General features: G+C 34.9%; 1 protein-coding gene across 1 annotated transcript; it reads left to right on the forward strand.

Annotated features, from left to right (window-relative positions):
- LOC138694791 (FAST kinase domain-containing protein 4) lies at positions 1–13376 on the forward strand. The gene is made up of 8 exons (XM_069818863.1): positions 1–787; positions 3407–3671; positions 5072–5202; positions 7965–8118; positions 8381–8467; positions 8599–8760; positions 11244–11421; positions 12900–13376. Exons 1-8 carry the CDS (start codon positions 152–154, stop codon positions 13105–13107), a joined length of 1821 nt encoding a protein of 606 aa, XP_069674964.1. The 5' UTR covers positions 1–151; the 3' UTR covers positions 13108–13376.
- The last annotated feature ends 420 nt before the right edge of the window (positions 13377–13796 follow it).

Genomic DNA, 13796 nt, shown 5'->3' on the forward strand with positions numbered 1-13796 from the left:
TTAGTTTTAGATGTCTGTACTGAATGGATGTGCATGGTGTAGGTTAAGTTATAGAGTTGGTTGTTTCCCGATTCGGGGAACAGTTTGAAATTAAGTGCACACATGTTTAATGATTTCATGTTTTTAATGTTGTAATTTGTTCTATATAAACATGATTCGATATTCAACTTGGAATGGTTGGCGAGCTTTAGTTAGAATTAATATTCAAGTGCAAGCGTCAAGTTCTTCTGCTCCAGCTACTGCAGCAGGCCTGCAGTCCACAACATGTTCGGAATCTCCAAATAAAGGAGAGACACAGATTGATTCTGCACCTGTAGCGGATTCCTCATCCAAACTTAAGCCCAATGTCACTGATTCATCACAACAAAAACCAGCACGAGCACATAAAGAAAAGAGAACCAGTATGGTAGCAGCAGCATTTGCATCTCTGAATGTGGAATCGACGAAACGATCCCCATCTCTAGACGATCATATAGCTGCTGCAGATTCAGTAGAATCCTTACTGTCGATAGCAGAGGGACCGCAAATATCCCGCCGTCATGCCTTAAGGATAGTATCTCAACTCGCAGATTGGACAACTAGTGGGCGTGTCAAACTAGCGGACTTCGAAGCTGATACTCGATTTATTAAATTATGTCGCATGCTGGGTCGTGGATTGCCCCGTGGTTCTTCTGGCGTGGAGAAAGAAACATCAGGCTTTGGGGATTTGGCTGTTGTTCTTGGAGTCACTGGAGATGACGAAGCTGCCAAACTTGTGGCTGGGATTTCTTTTAGTCAGATGATCAGGGTGAGCAAGAACTATCATAGCTCTCGTTTCCAGTACATTATTATGGTAACTAACGTATCTGTTGAGCCCGATACCGGATAAATAGATTGTGGATAAATTGCATGGCGAGCATCTGGCTTTCAGCCTATCCACTAGCAGACACCTGTTATGAAGAATCTCTGAGGTGATATTCAGTGTAGTATCGGTAATTCGACACACTACAAATTGTTAATGTAAAATATTATTAAATATGAGAAGCGAACATATAAGTTACTTTACTGATCCAAATTAAGTGATGAGATTCTGAAACTGTCTGCCTTATTGTTCAAAAAAATTTGTCCACCCCTGTTTAAGGGGTAGAAAATCATTCGCTACAATTCTCTTTAACAAATGGAGACGATAATTTTCCGGATGCTATTTTTCAGGTCTTCCAGTTTATGCGAATTGTATTTGTAAAATATTCTGGGTAACTTTCGGTGCTGGACCCCTGACTCGTTTCACCGGCATTATCACCTTCATATCATTCAGACGCTAATAACCTAGATGTTCATACAGCATCGGAAAATAACCTAATAAAATTAAAAAAAGAAATTCGTAAAATCTAATCTTTTAAGAGTTCTCCAGAGATAAAAGTTACATGGGATTAGGTCGGGAGATCGAGGAGCCCACTTATTCCCGCTGATAATACTGTAATTAAGTTATATCCTGAAATAGTCTATGAAATTTGTCATAATATAGGCCTAATTGGCTGTGTGTGCTGTTGCAGAATTCGGTTAAAAAAAGGATGCTCTTGACTTACAAAAGTAATCCACATAGACTGTCTTGTAAAACTGAAATAAAATATAACATCTTTTCTCAAAGGGAGCTGTAGCGAGTGAAGTGTCATTTTCTTAAGCAGGTGCCAAAAATGGTTGGAACAAGAAGGTACACAGTTTCAGCCTCTTCTTCCTTAATTTCGATGAGTAAATTGTTTTTTAACTGCTCATAGATCCTATTTAAAAATATTTCATATGAATAGTTTGTGGTGTGGCATATTACCAATAGCAATTTCTCTGTGTAATGTGAATGTACAAGCGAGTTGGTCAAAAGCTGGCTGGCTGCATTACAGTTTCTGTACAATCTGTTCTCCCAACATACGATATATGGTACCATAAAATTAATGTGTTTGTCATATTAGTCATAGTTGAAGGTTATATTTTAGTAATTTCTTTACTACTCTCCATAATAATATGGTAATGAGATTAGGTTACATTTGATCTGTTTAAAGATAAAAGAATGCGAAGTGCCCGGTTACGGTACCCTCAATACTTATTCTGTAAATTTATTTATTTATATTGTAGTCCACATCTTTACCTACAGTGCCTATTTTGGAATGTGCATCAGTAATTCAGATAGGCCTACTTTACTGTTACGCTTTAGAGTTCATCCATAAACACACTATTCCCTTTACAGAATGAATAAACTTATATTTGAAGCATATCCTTATTAAACTTAAATAGGTTAACAAGAACCTGTTGTATAACTTACTTTTATAGCTGGAGTTTAACATTTAAATATGATATGTCAACTATTTGGTTTTTCACATTTCATTTACTTTCGGGTTTTTATTTTATTTCTCTCTCTTTGTCCATGAGTGTTAATATCAGATTTATTCTATTCTATTCTGCTATTTTATTTGTAGTTGAGATAGTTATTTCTTATTCAGAAAGAACTTTTGTCTTTTATAACTTGTAGAATTTTAATTTTGATTTCCTTCTATCTTGTCATAATACAATACTTTTTTATTGCCCATGCCTTTGATTTAAATATAGGCCTAGACTGTATTTTAGGTTGTTACTTTTTCCTGCTTTTATTTTTGTTTGTTTTATTTTTATTTTTCACTATTTCGAGCTTATTTCGCATTGTGAAAGCCATTTACTTGTTCAACAATATATTCAGTTCTGCTTTTATCCCTTTTGTAGTTGTTTTTATCACATAAGGTATTCAGACATTGATATATTTATTTACCTCTTTCTAGAGATAACTAACTACGATAAAATATTATTTAATAGTATTCCAGTACCCATAAAGTTCATTAGCATTATTATTATTATTATTATTATTATTATTATTATTATTATTATTATTGTTATTTACTAATATTTTTAAATGTCCTATTTACTTACCAGTGTGTAACAAAATGAGAGAATAAATACATTAACTGAGTGTAAAGAAATTTTAGTATGAATAACTGTAATCTAGGTTGTAAAAATGTATCCTTTATAGTTAATTTATTTCTGGTTTAAAAATAGCATGTTGTAAGTACACACTTGAAAAATATCTATTTTTTTATTGCTTTATTTGGTCATTTCCAAGGAAAGATCGTTTTTATTTCTTCACCCGACATACTGTAACATAATGCAACCAGAATATGATGATACCTTTGTAGACTATATAAGGACTGTATGCGAGTGACTGCATATGAGTGCAAGAAATGGCATAAGTCATGGTCATTGTCTATCTGGAGAAAAGTATCTAATTCAACATTGTAACAACATTTGTCTTGTGAGAGGGTGTATAAAGATTAAGTTTTTCCTAGCTATTTCAGGTAGAGGCTAGTTGAAATGCATATTATATTGTATATTTATGATTTCTTTTTAGATAATGACTTCTTTGGCTCAGAAACAACGTCGCTCAACACCACTGTTGCGTTCGTTGGCATTCAACATAGCAAGACAGACCGATAAGCTGAATATAAAGGACTGTGCAGACTTGTTGTATGCAATGGCAACATTGAACTTCCCAGACGAATTACTGCTGGAAAAGACGTGTGCAGATTTATGTGAATGTATTACATCTAACGAGAAACCAGCTGTTGTAGGGTCTATCCTAACTAGTCTCGGCCTTCTGAGATATAAGAATACAGGTAAGAAAGATTATTTACATGAGATAAGTTGTTTCTGTAAGTTTCAGTAAGGAGAGAAATCCTGCCTAGAGTTGCACTCTGGGACCTTCCATTCCATAGCCAATTGCTCAAAACGTAGTTAGTTGTCATTATACTGTAAAATGCCATTATAACGAAATTTTAAGTATCTCTGAAATTATTTATTTATACGTTATTTTTCTAAACAAAAAAATAACACGTTTATTGATTTACCACTACTGTCGTAAATTTCGAATGTTTTGCGTGTAGGTCTGGAAATATCCTTAAGTAAAATAATAGCCGAATTTGCATTGCATTTCAAAAGAAAAAGTTTCAAGAAAGGCATAGGAGAAGTACAAAATTTAAGTTTTATGAAACACTTTGTGAGACAAGATGTGTCATGTTTGAAAAGCCACGTTGCGAGATTAGTTAGCTGTGATTAGTAGAAGGAAACTAAATGGGGAGAGCAAGGAAACAACTCTATGAAAAAACGAATATGAAATTTATAGACATATCCATCATAGTAGTAGACGCACTACATTAGCTAGACATTTAACGACTGTGTGACCACTATGCAGTTGCAGTGGTATTGTAATATAAAATATGTCTCTATTTGCTAATGAATTGTACTCTGTATTTTTTAAATACTTTTTGTTAAACAGGTAAATTTTTATATCTTTTTACTAATTTTTCGTAAAAACGAAATTCGTTAAATTGAAGTATTTTTAATAATAAATTATATGGGAAAGAGGCAGGGACAGAAAATAATTTCGTAATACTGAATATTTCGTTGTATTGGCGTTCGTTATAACGACATTTTACTGTATTATGCTTTGTGTTACGAAAGAGGATGAATGACATCTCCAAACTAGCAAGGAAGAGCTCTCATATTTGCCTAATTTTCCCCTTTTTATAAAAACTAAGAGGCAAAAATCTAGAAGAGGGAAATTACGCAAGGACTAGAGAATATGGAAAATAATCTGGTGATAAATAACATCAAATAATTCGTGTACTATTCAAATCAATGTTTAATAATAAATAGCTAGTCATGTCGATATTTTGGACTTCATTATCATAAAATCAACTTGAAAAATATTCTTTAAACGTGGGATTTTCCTTAAATTGGGGTTCCTTGAAAGTGGGAATTAATTACACTATTCTTATGGTAATTTGGTTGGGACTTAACAGATTATTCTTTAAAAAATGGGAATTCATTAATAACTTGAATGTTAAAACAGAGTTTTACTGTATTCGTTTGATGATAGTAATATACTGCTGTAAATTGTAATAAATTCTCTATGAAGAGAACATGATCTAATTTTGTCTGTAACATTTTTATTTTCAGTGAATTGGCGAGAGGAATTTATGACTCATTATGTAACTGTTGATTCTTGTATTATCAGAGGTGCTGAATGAACTGGCAGATTGGGTAGTCAAGCATCTAGATGTGTGCAGGCCACAAGACATGACATCTCTGTTCCTTACATTGGCTACAGTATATCACGTACCAGACAACGCAGATGATGTCTTTAGTGTAAGTTTCAAATATCTCTTTATTTTGTGTAATGGATTCTTTTCCTTTCAGAAATTGTCTATTAAGCATAATAATTGAATTACAAGATTCACGGCTTATGCCCTTCTAATTAAAATTAATTGTTGAAATACCACATCTGTTAATATCTGCAAACCAAATGGTGCAATATAAGTTAGATTACAGGAACATTTTGATATTAGACAATAGTTTTTCTCTTTTCAAAATGTAAAAAAACCGAAACATGGATTCCTTTTGTACTAGCCTGTTTAGTTTGATTGTTGATGTTAATTTTTGCAACATAGTTTAATGTGATATTGCAGTGTCTGTTCTCAATAAGATCTTACGTTCATTATTATTCCAAGATACCCCTTTTTGTTCGTTCAGTAATATTTCTTTAAGTTTGTATATCAGTGGTTAAACATCTTATAATTGAATTATTGTCATAATGTGATAGTTTGAGAGTAGTTGTTTCTTCACGTTAATTCGTAGGGACTGATTTAATACTTCAACAAATTTGAAGTTTTCAAGCTATTGTTTTAATATTAATTAATTGAATAAGGATTCATCAATTGCTGGTATGATAGTTATGTTTGTGTTAACACTACGGATATTAAGTTACGACAAGGTGCGAAATAAGATTACTGATGAGGGGGGATAGAATCCTAGATAGGGAATACAGTACATAAAATTATTATTATCCTCATTAGATACGGCTTGGCCACTCTGAGTTGCTTGCCTTACATCTTGATCATAATAATAATAATAATTATATCCATGAGCAGGCTTAAGATAAGATGAGTAAGTCCTAAGTTATTGATTGTTGTCAGCTTGCCGGTGATGATAATGCAGTAATATTATTTTATTTGCTTACTTTATACGTTATGAAGTATACTCTATTAAAACAATTATATTTTGTGAGGGGAGGGATAGAAGTTATCCCTGGCAGGGGTGTTAACTCCTTACCACATGGGACAGTCTTGCACACACTGGTTTAATATTCAAATAACTTAAGTAATTCTTTCTTTCTCAACTGATGTCATATATGGTCAAATCCAATTCTTGACAGTGTGTCATATCTATCCCAGTATGCAGTTTGAAATATTATATGCTTATATTATAAATTACCGGGTCTTTCCCAGGGGTAAAAGGTGGTCAGAGCGTGGTGCTGACCACACTACCTCATTCTAGTGCTGAGGTCACAGAAAGCATGGGGCTCTACCTCCATGCCTCCCAAGTGCCTTCATGGCATGTGACAGGGATACCTTTACCTTTTTTTTTATATTATAAATTATATGAATATAAAACCGGTATGTGCCATATCTGTCCCAGAGTGCGGTAAGGGGTTAATATGAATTTATGAGAGGGGGGGGGGGATAACTTTCCAACAGGGAGGGAAATCCCGCCATTTCCCCCCTGTTAATTCGCACCATGAGTTATGATACTCCTTGGTTGTACATGATTATATAAGAAATGGAATACTTACATCTGGGAGAAATAATTGAACACCACAAACATTCTAGAATTTTTTTTTTTCATCTTGACTTTATGAGCATGTTCATAGACGTTGCTAGTATCAAGAAGTGTAGACCATTTTGTTTGTCAGAGACTATCCAGAGTGCACTACAGGTGATGGATCCACATTGCACTTGATAAATGATAATAATATTGGAGAATTGTTGGGATGTCACAGGGGAACCAGAATACTGTACTAGAAAAACTCCTTGAAGACAAGGACTTCCCTAACACAAGTTATAAATTTTATTTAGTGTGTATCAACCAGGATTTGAACTCCCTGGCTTAAAAGCCTAATGCATTAGCACTGAGGTACTGTTGACGGTCTTACAGAAGAATTTAAGCTGTATCAACACAATTGTCTTCAGTTGATTTATAGCTTGGGTCAATTCTCATTCATTAAATAGAGCATGGAATATAAATTCTTAGTCCCTGCTATTATAGCTATATGCAAAGGTTGAAATTGATAACTTTTACAAGAGTCAGTATTGTTTTGTTATGGAAGCAAAAAAGTCGCAAGCGGACTGCATGCATGCTTATTGAAAACAAAAAAGCAAGATCATTCATTCATTCATTCATTCATTTATTCATTCATTCATTCATTCATTCATAGTTTTCTGTCCAAGAGCAGATATTTCACTGCAAACTCAGCATTTTCCAATCTTTCCTATTTTCTGACTTCCTTTTAGTCTTGCTTACGATCCATATATCTTAATGTAGGCTGTCATCTGATATCTTCTTCTGCCCGAACTTTTCTCCCGTTCACCATTCCTTCCAGTGCATACTTCAGTAGGGAATTTCTTCAAGAGCAAGATAATAATGAAAGTAAAATGGTGAGCCTGTGAAACCAAACTTGTAGACAGTGCATAAAGGAATGACGAACAGTTTTACAAGATGGAGTAGCTATAAATAATAATGCATCAACGTCAATTGTAAATGCTCAAATTGTAAATGTGTTGATTGTTAAAGGAAGACAAGTGTTATAAAGAACCTTTTATTTATTTTGATTTAAACGTTTTATTAACAGCAAGTTTAGTTACATTAAATATATAAATGCAGTTACAAATTTTATCAGGCTGTGGTACGAACAAGACCTAAAACATGTGAACTTAAATAAAATACCAAGAATAAAGACATTTCATGCATTCTAAAGAATTTCATAAATTCGTGTTACTTTTTATCTTTTAAAATTTTGAAGATATGTAAGTTAGATTATGCTTTACAAAGTATATGATATGTTAATTTTTCAGACTATATTACCACATGTAACAATGCAGGATGTACCAAATCCTTCATCTTGGCTGGACATTGTGTGGTCTTTGGTGGTGCTTGACAGAGCCACACCACAGCATGTTGCCTCCGTGCTCGACCCCGGGTTCTGCAGTAAACTGGTTGTGAACACAGGTAACTCCGGAAATGTTTGCTGGGACTCAATTGTACATATCACTTTTCTCCTCCATTTAGCCCGTTTAAAGATTATGCTAGTTTACTAATTAGAAGCTCCATATTTTGTTCGGCTAAACTTTTACAGTACTCTAGTATGCCAGTATTAGAAACTACCTTTAATGAAGACAGCCTCATTAAATGATTTAAACAGTGCATGATGTTAAGAATACCTGTAATATTAAATGGATATTTTTTTATATTTCTCTCATTTTATTTACAGACGAGAAACAGAGGATAAGTGTTTCTTCGAAACTGAAACTTCTGAATATAAATGCAGCTGCACAGTTAAAAGTTGCTGGCTATAAAGGTTAGTGTACAGCAACAAAGAATATTATATTTTGTTAAACTATGTTGTAACTTGTATTTCAAAGAAAGAGCAGAAAGGGATCATAATAATTAACATATGAACAAGGTCTGAATATGAATTTTGGTTTGCAGGTCCCCTTCTAGCTCCTGATTCAGATGTACGCAATGTCCCTCTGATTCGGTCAAGGGAAAAACAACTCCTGGTCGCCTCTATCTTGGATTCATTCTCGAATCTCCTTCCCTCAGCAACTTTCCTACGCAGCAATATTGATACTGGAATGGGTTTCCTTTTAGGTAAGGAATTTGTTTATCATACCATTAATACCTAAATGCTAATCTTTATTAGAATATTATACAGGGTGGACCACTCGAATGTACCTAATTTCAATTGTATGTGACTGGTGAACGGTTGAATATAGATCCTTACGGTAACGTTTATATGAAAGGAAAACCCAACAAGTTTCGAATCCTGTTGGTAGATGATGCGCAGACATGGTTTCTTTTCGTAGATTGTATTGATTGTCAAAATGGCGACACCACAGATGAAAGCGCAAACTGTGTTGTGGTATGCGGATTTTAAATCAATTGTTAGAGTTCAAAGGGAGTATCGGAGAGTGTTTAACCATGATGCTCCAACTGCTAAAGCATTAAGAAGTGGCACGAACATTTTTAGCTACGGGATCGGTGTTGAAGAAGCATGGTGGTGGTCGTAGAACATTCGACAAAATGGTTGCAAATGTTCAACGACATTCGACAGGGTTGTAGACGTTTTTAGCAGTACTTGTGATGTTACATGTAGATTTCAATAATAATAAAGAGAAAGAGCACCAAATGGGTATTTAGTTATTTAGTCTTTGCTATATTGTGTCAAAGTCTTCTTTCTTTTCTCACATCGAAGGATATGGTATCGTTCACACATTTTTGCACATAACGAACACACACAGTTGTCGCTGGGGTCGTGGTATCGATTGTTGCTGCAGATCTTGTTGTGGAAGCCGTTACCGCTAGTCTCGTCACTAGATGGCGAAACTCGAAGTTTGATCCCTTCCAGTCATCGTTGGTTACTGCATCTGTGGTGAAGAATTCTTCCCATATCTGCTTCTCTTTTTCTTTCCTCTCGTCGATGTCTGCCTTCAGCTGGGCTGTCATTTGTATCGCTAGTTGTAGCCTGATTTCCTCAAGTAGAAAGGTTTCCTTTGTCATGACGTATACTAATCTCGAGGCGGTGTATTTTGAGAGCCCAAGTACTCTTTTCAAGTACCTCCCTTCGATGTTCTCTATGTCTGCTCATTGCTTCTTTGTTAGGTATTCCGCTATCAGTTCTAGCCCGTATGTTATTACGGGGAGTACTTTAGCCTTAAACAGTTTCATGGCCGTGTCGAGTGACATTAGGTGGGTCTTTTTTATGTCGTGCATAAATCTTATTGCTGCTGCCGTTCTTTCTGCTATGTGGGAGGTAAAGGTCTTCCCGGTGGTCTGAAGTGTAATTCCAAGTTATCTGAACGAGTTTGACAGTCGTAGCTTTTCCCCATTGAGTGTTATTATGTCGTCTTTTCCTATTCTTCCTCCTTTCCGAAAGATTACAAATTCTGTTTTCTCCAAGTTGATAGTGAGTTCGTTGAGTTTGACCCATCTGTCAAGATTGTTTACTGCTATTTGCAGCTGCACTTTGTCATGTGAAGCGAGTGCCATGTCGTCTGCATAAATATGTTGTTGTTGTTTTCTAATGCCAGGCGTTTGACAATAAAGTCATTTGACCTCTTGCACTCCAATATTTTTCAAAGATATTATCATGACCAGCCACTGAAGCACAGATTTTGAGGTGTTCCGAATCCATTTCTTGGTTTGAGTTGCACAATGGGCAGTTAGGGGACTGATATATTCCAATTCTATGCAGGTATTTGGCCAAACAATCATGGCCTGTTGCCAATCTAAATGCAGCTACAGACGATTTTCGTGGTAAATCGGGAACTAACTGTGGATTTTGATGCAGAGAGTTCCATTTTTTCCCTTGAGATTGAGTTATCAAATTTTGTTTGTTGAAGTCTAAGTATGTAGATTTAATAAATTTCTTCACAGAGTAATATGTAGATTTAGTAACATGTCTGTGAGTAGCAGTGCTGCTCTTCTTTGCTAAAGCATCCGCATTCTCGTTTCCCAGGATTCCACAATGGGATGGTATCCATTGGAATACAATTCTTTTATTAATTGAGAGAGCATTTTAGTTATTTCTGCTGTTTGAGATGAAGGTGTGTGTTTAGAGACGATTGATAGAATAGCTACTTTGGAGTCTGACAATATAACTGCATTCCTAAATTTATTGATGTGGCATAGAAGATTCCTGAGACTTTCACTTATTGCAATGATTTCACCATCAAAACTTGTTGTTCCGTATCCAAGAGATCTATAAAGTGAGAAGAGACAGCATGTAACACCTGCACCGGCACCTTGTTCTCTGGAGATCAAGGATCCGTCGGTGTATAAATGAAGCCAGTTTTGTGGAGGGTACCTAATATTAATTGTCTCTGCATAAATATAGATGTAGATTTTAGTTGGGTTGTTTTAGTAACCGGAACAATTCAGTCGTTTTCTTACTTGAAATACATTTCCAGTGATTCATGTCCAGTCATAGAGCTGCCAGTTGTTCACGTAATACCTACTGGTATGTTTTATTGTATCATTATCATATCATGTGTATGTAAACGTGCTTGGTTGGTTGTGTGTGAGTGCAGTATTCTTTTTCACTATGGACTGACTTCCCTAATCTTCTCTAATAGATGGTGAATGTATGTTGGATTCCAAGTGCAATCCCCTGCCTGTTGCAAATGAAGTAACGAAGTCTAAAAGCATCGAAAGTGAGAAAAAACTAATTGCCACTGCTGAAAGGAAAACTGGAAGTGCTACAAATGTAGCAGGAAGTCATAGCACAGTTGGTACTACTGCGAAGGGTACAAGGTGAGTGTTTATTGATATATGCTTGAATTTCAGGTCAGATTACACACATCCAGAATGTAAGTACACATTAATTGAAACTGATTTTATTTAGTATGTTGCAATGTAGTAGGTGTGTGCTCATAGTATTTCATAGCATCTCAGTTTTATAAGTCTCTAAGGTGGTATGAAGAAAAATAATTGCAGTTATGTAAGATATTGAACTGTAGTGGTCCAAAAATAAGTTTTTAAAGTGATTCATTTATGTACTTGACTTTCAAGAAATCTGGTCACATTTTCTGTTAATATGGTGACATCACCATCTCTAGATTTACGTAGATTTACGTACTTTATACACTTTATCCTTGACTTGTATTAAATCGCATTCAGTTGTGATTCCAATCTCGTATTCTGAAATGAGCCACAGTTTCTCGTTTCCCAAACCAGTTAGTTGCACTTTTTTATACTCGACACAACACTATTTCTTTTAATACCCATGGAAGACATTTTATATAGAATTTATTGTATAGAGTATGACAACCCCAACAGTAGACTATACTGTGTAAGGGTAAAATCTTGTAATAACCTTCAAAAAAATAACGTGCTCATATAATGTACCTACAGTATTTCATATATTTATGTAGCAAAAGAAAAAAAAAAGGACAGTTGGATAATCCCCCAATTGGTTAATAGGGTTCTACTGTATTGTTAAAAATGAGTAGCCTATAGAGAAAACACAGTATAAATACATGAATGTTCAATAATGGAGAGAAAAATGAAGAGTGTGAATATTATTAATTTTATATCTCATTGATAATGATAAATTTCTGTGTATTTGTCTATGTGGGGGTGGATATTTATTGTATTCTTCGTACTTTGGAGTGACATCTAAGACCTAGACACCCTCGGTAGTGTAGTTGGTATAGCGCTGGCCTTCTATGCTCGAGGTTCTGGGTTTGATCCCGACTGAGGTCGATGGCATTTAAGTGTGTTTAAATGCGACAGGCTCATGTCAGTAGATTTACTCGCATGTAAAAGAACTCCTGCAGACAAAATTCCAGCAGACGTGACGCTGATATAACCTCTGCAGTTGCGAGCGTCGTTAAATAAACCATAGTTTAAAAATTTTGCTATGACCTATAGTGGGAAGCAAGTGCAAAATTGTCTTCCTAATACACTTTCTTTTTTATTATTTATTACTATTATTATTTCAAACGTTTGTTCGTGTACATATTGTATGTTTTAAGAGTATGGTCATTAGTCAAGTTCTAAGCTGCATTAGATATAAAGAAATACTTGGAGTGAACATTTCTATCATATGTAATCATAGAAGTGTTACTAATGGTATTAACTTGGATTTATTTTCGTACTATAAATAATGTATCTACTTATTGCAATATCATATTTTGTAGTGAATGTATTTTATATTGGATTTTGAGTTAAAGGGGTTTTACTAACCATATTTAATTCGGATTCATGTTTAGTTTTGTTTCTTGTTGCAGGATTGGAATCCTTGCATGGGATTACCGGGATATGTGTAGAGGTAGTTCTGAACCTAATGGTGTGGCAGTACTTAGTATGAAACTCGTAGAAGCTGCTGGTTATAAAGTATTGTCCATACCTCATACAGAGTACAATCCTAGAGAGAAGCTAGTGAGAAGGGTCCAGTATTTAGATCATAACTTGAAGTCTTTAGTCAAAAAGTCATAGTCTCTCGTAACATTCTAATTTAAGTTACAGTGTTACATAGATAAGAATTAATTTTATAACATTAGACCAACAAGCAACCATCATAATATTACTAAATTTGATTTTAGTAAGTTAATGTGATACACGGTGTAGCTTTGTGAAACAAACATGGTACTGTAGTGAAAAGATGCCTCTCACATGACATAATAGATCTGTGTACATGTCTACATTGTCATATCTGTCAGAAAGTCGAACTGAAGTTCTAAATAAAGAAACTTTGAGAGATGTTACATCTATTGTATGTTGTCGGCTTACTTCTAAAACCTCGTTAGTCTTTTTTCTCCCCCCCCCCCCCCCGAATGTTGAAAAAATCTGTATGTGTTTTCAAAATGCGCCTGCTGATAACATCTCATAGAGGTAAGCATTCACTACATCGTATCACACGGATCGGAAAAAGACTATCTTTGCTGTAATTGATATGTAACTGCGTTCACTACATCGTATCAGATGCATCGCCTGTCTGCAAATCAGTCTACATTTCTCGGATGAGCAACTTTTCCGATGCATGCGATCATGGCCTTCTTTAATAAATCAATTTTAATTGGTCAACTGTTACTATTATGTTGTGCCATGTTCAGTGTCGCGCCAAAATGGCAGACGGAAAACTTATTTCGCGTGTAGAAAATTGCGAAGAATTATATAATTTGAGA

Source organism: Periplaneta americana, chromosome 2, assembly GCF_040183065.1.
Source record: "Periplaneta americana isolate PAMFEO1 chromosome 2, P.americana_PAMFEO1_priV1, whole genome shotgun sequence".
Classification (NCBI taxonomy): domain Eukaryota; kingdom Metazoa; phylum Arthropoda; class Insecta; order Blattodea; family Blattidae; genus Periplaneta; species Periplaneta americana.

Coding starts and splice junctions, on each gene's coding strand:
- LOC138694791 (XM_069818863.1), top strand. CDS start 152: ATGATTCGATATTCAACTTGGAATGGTTGGCGAGCTTTAGTTAGAATT. Junction 8,119..8,380: donor TAAACTGGTTGTGAACACAG/GTAACTCCGGAA, acceptor TTTTATTTACAG/ACGAGAAACAGAGGATAAGT. Junction 8,761..11,243: donor TGGAATGGGTTTCCTTTTAG/GTAAGGAATTTG, acceptor CTTCTCTAATAG/ATGGTGAATGTATGTTGGAT.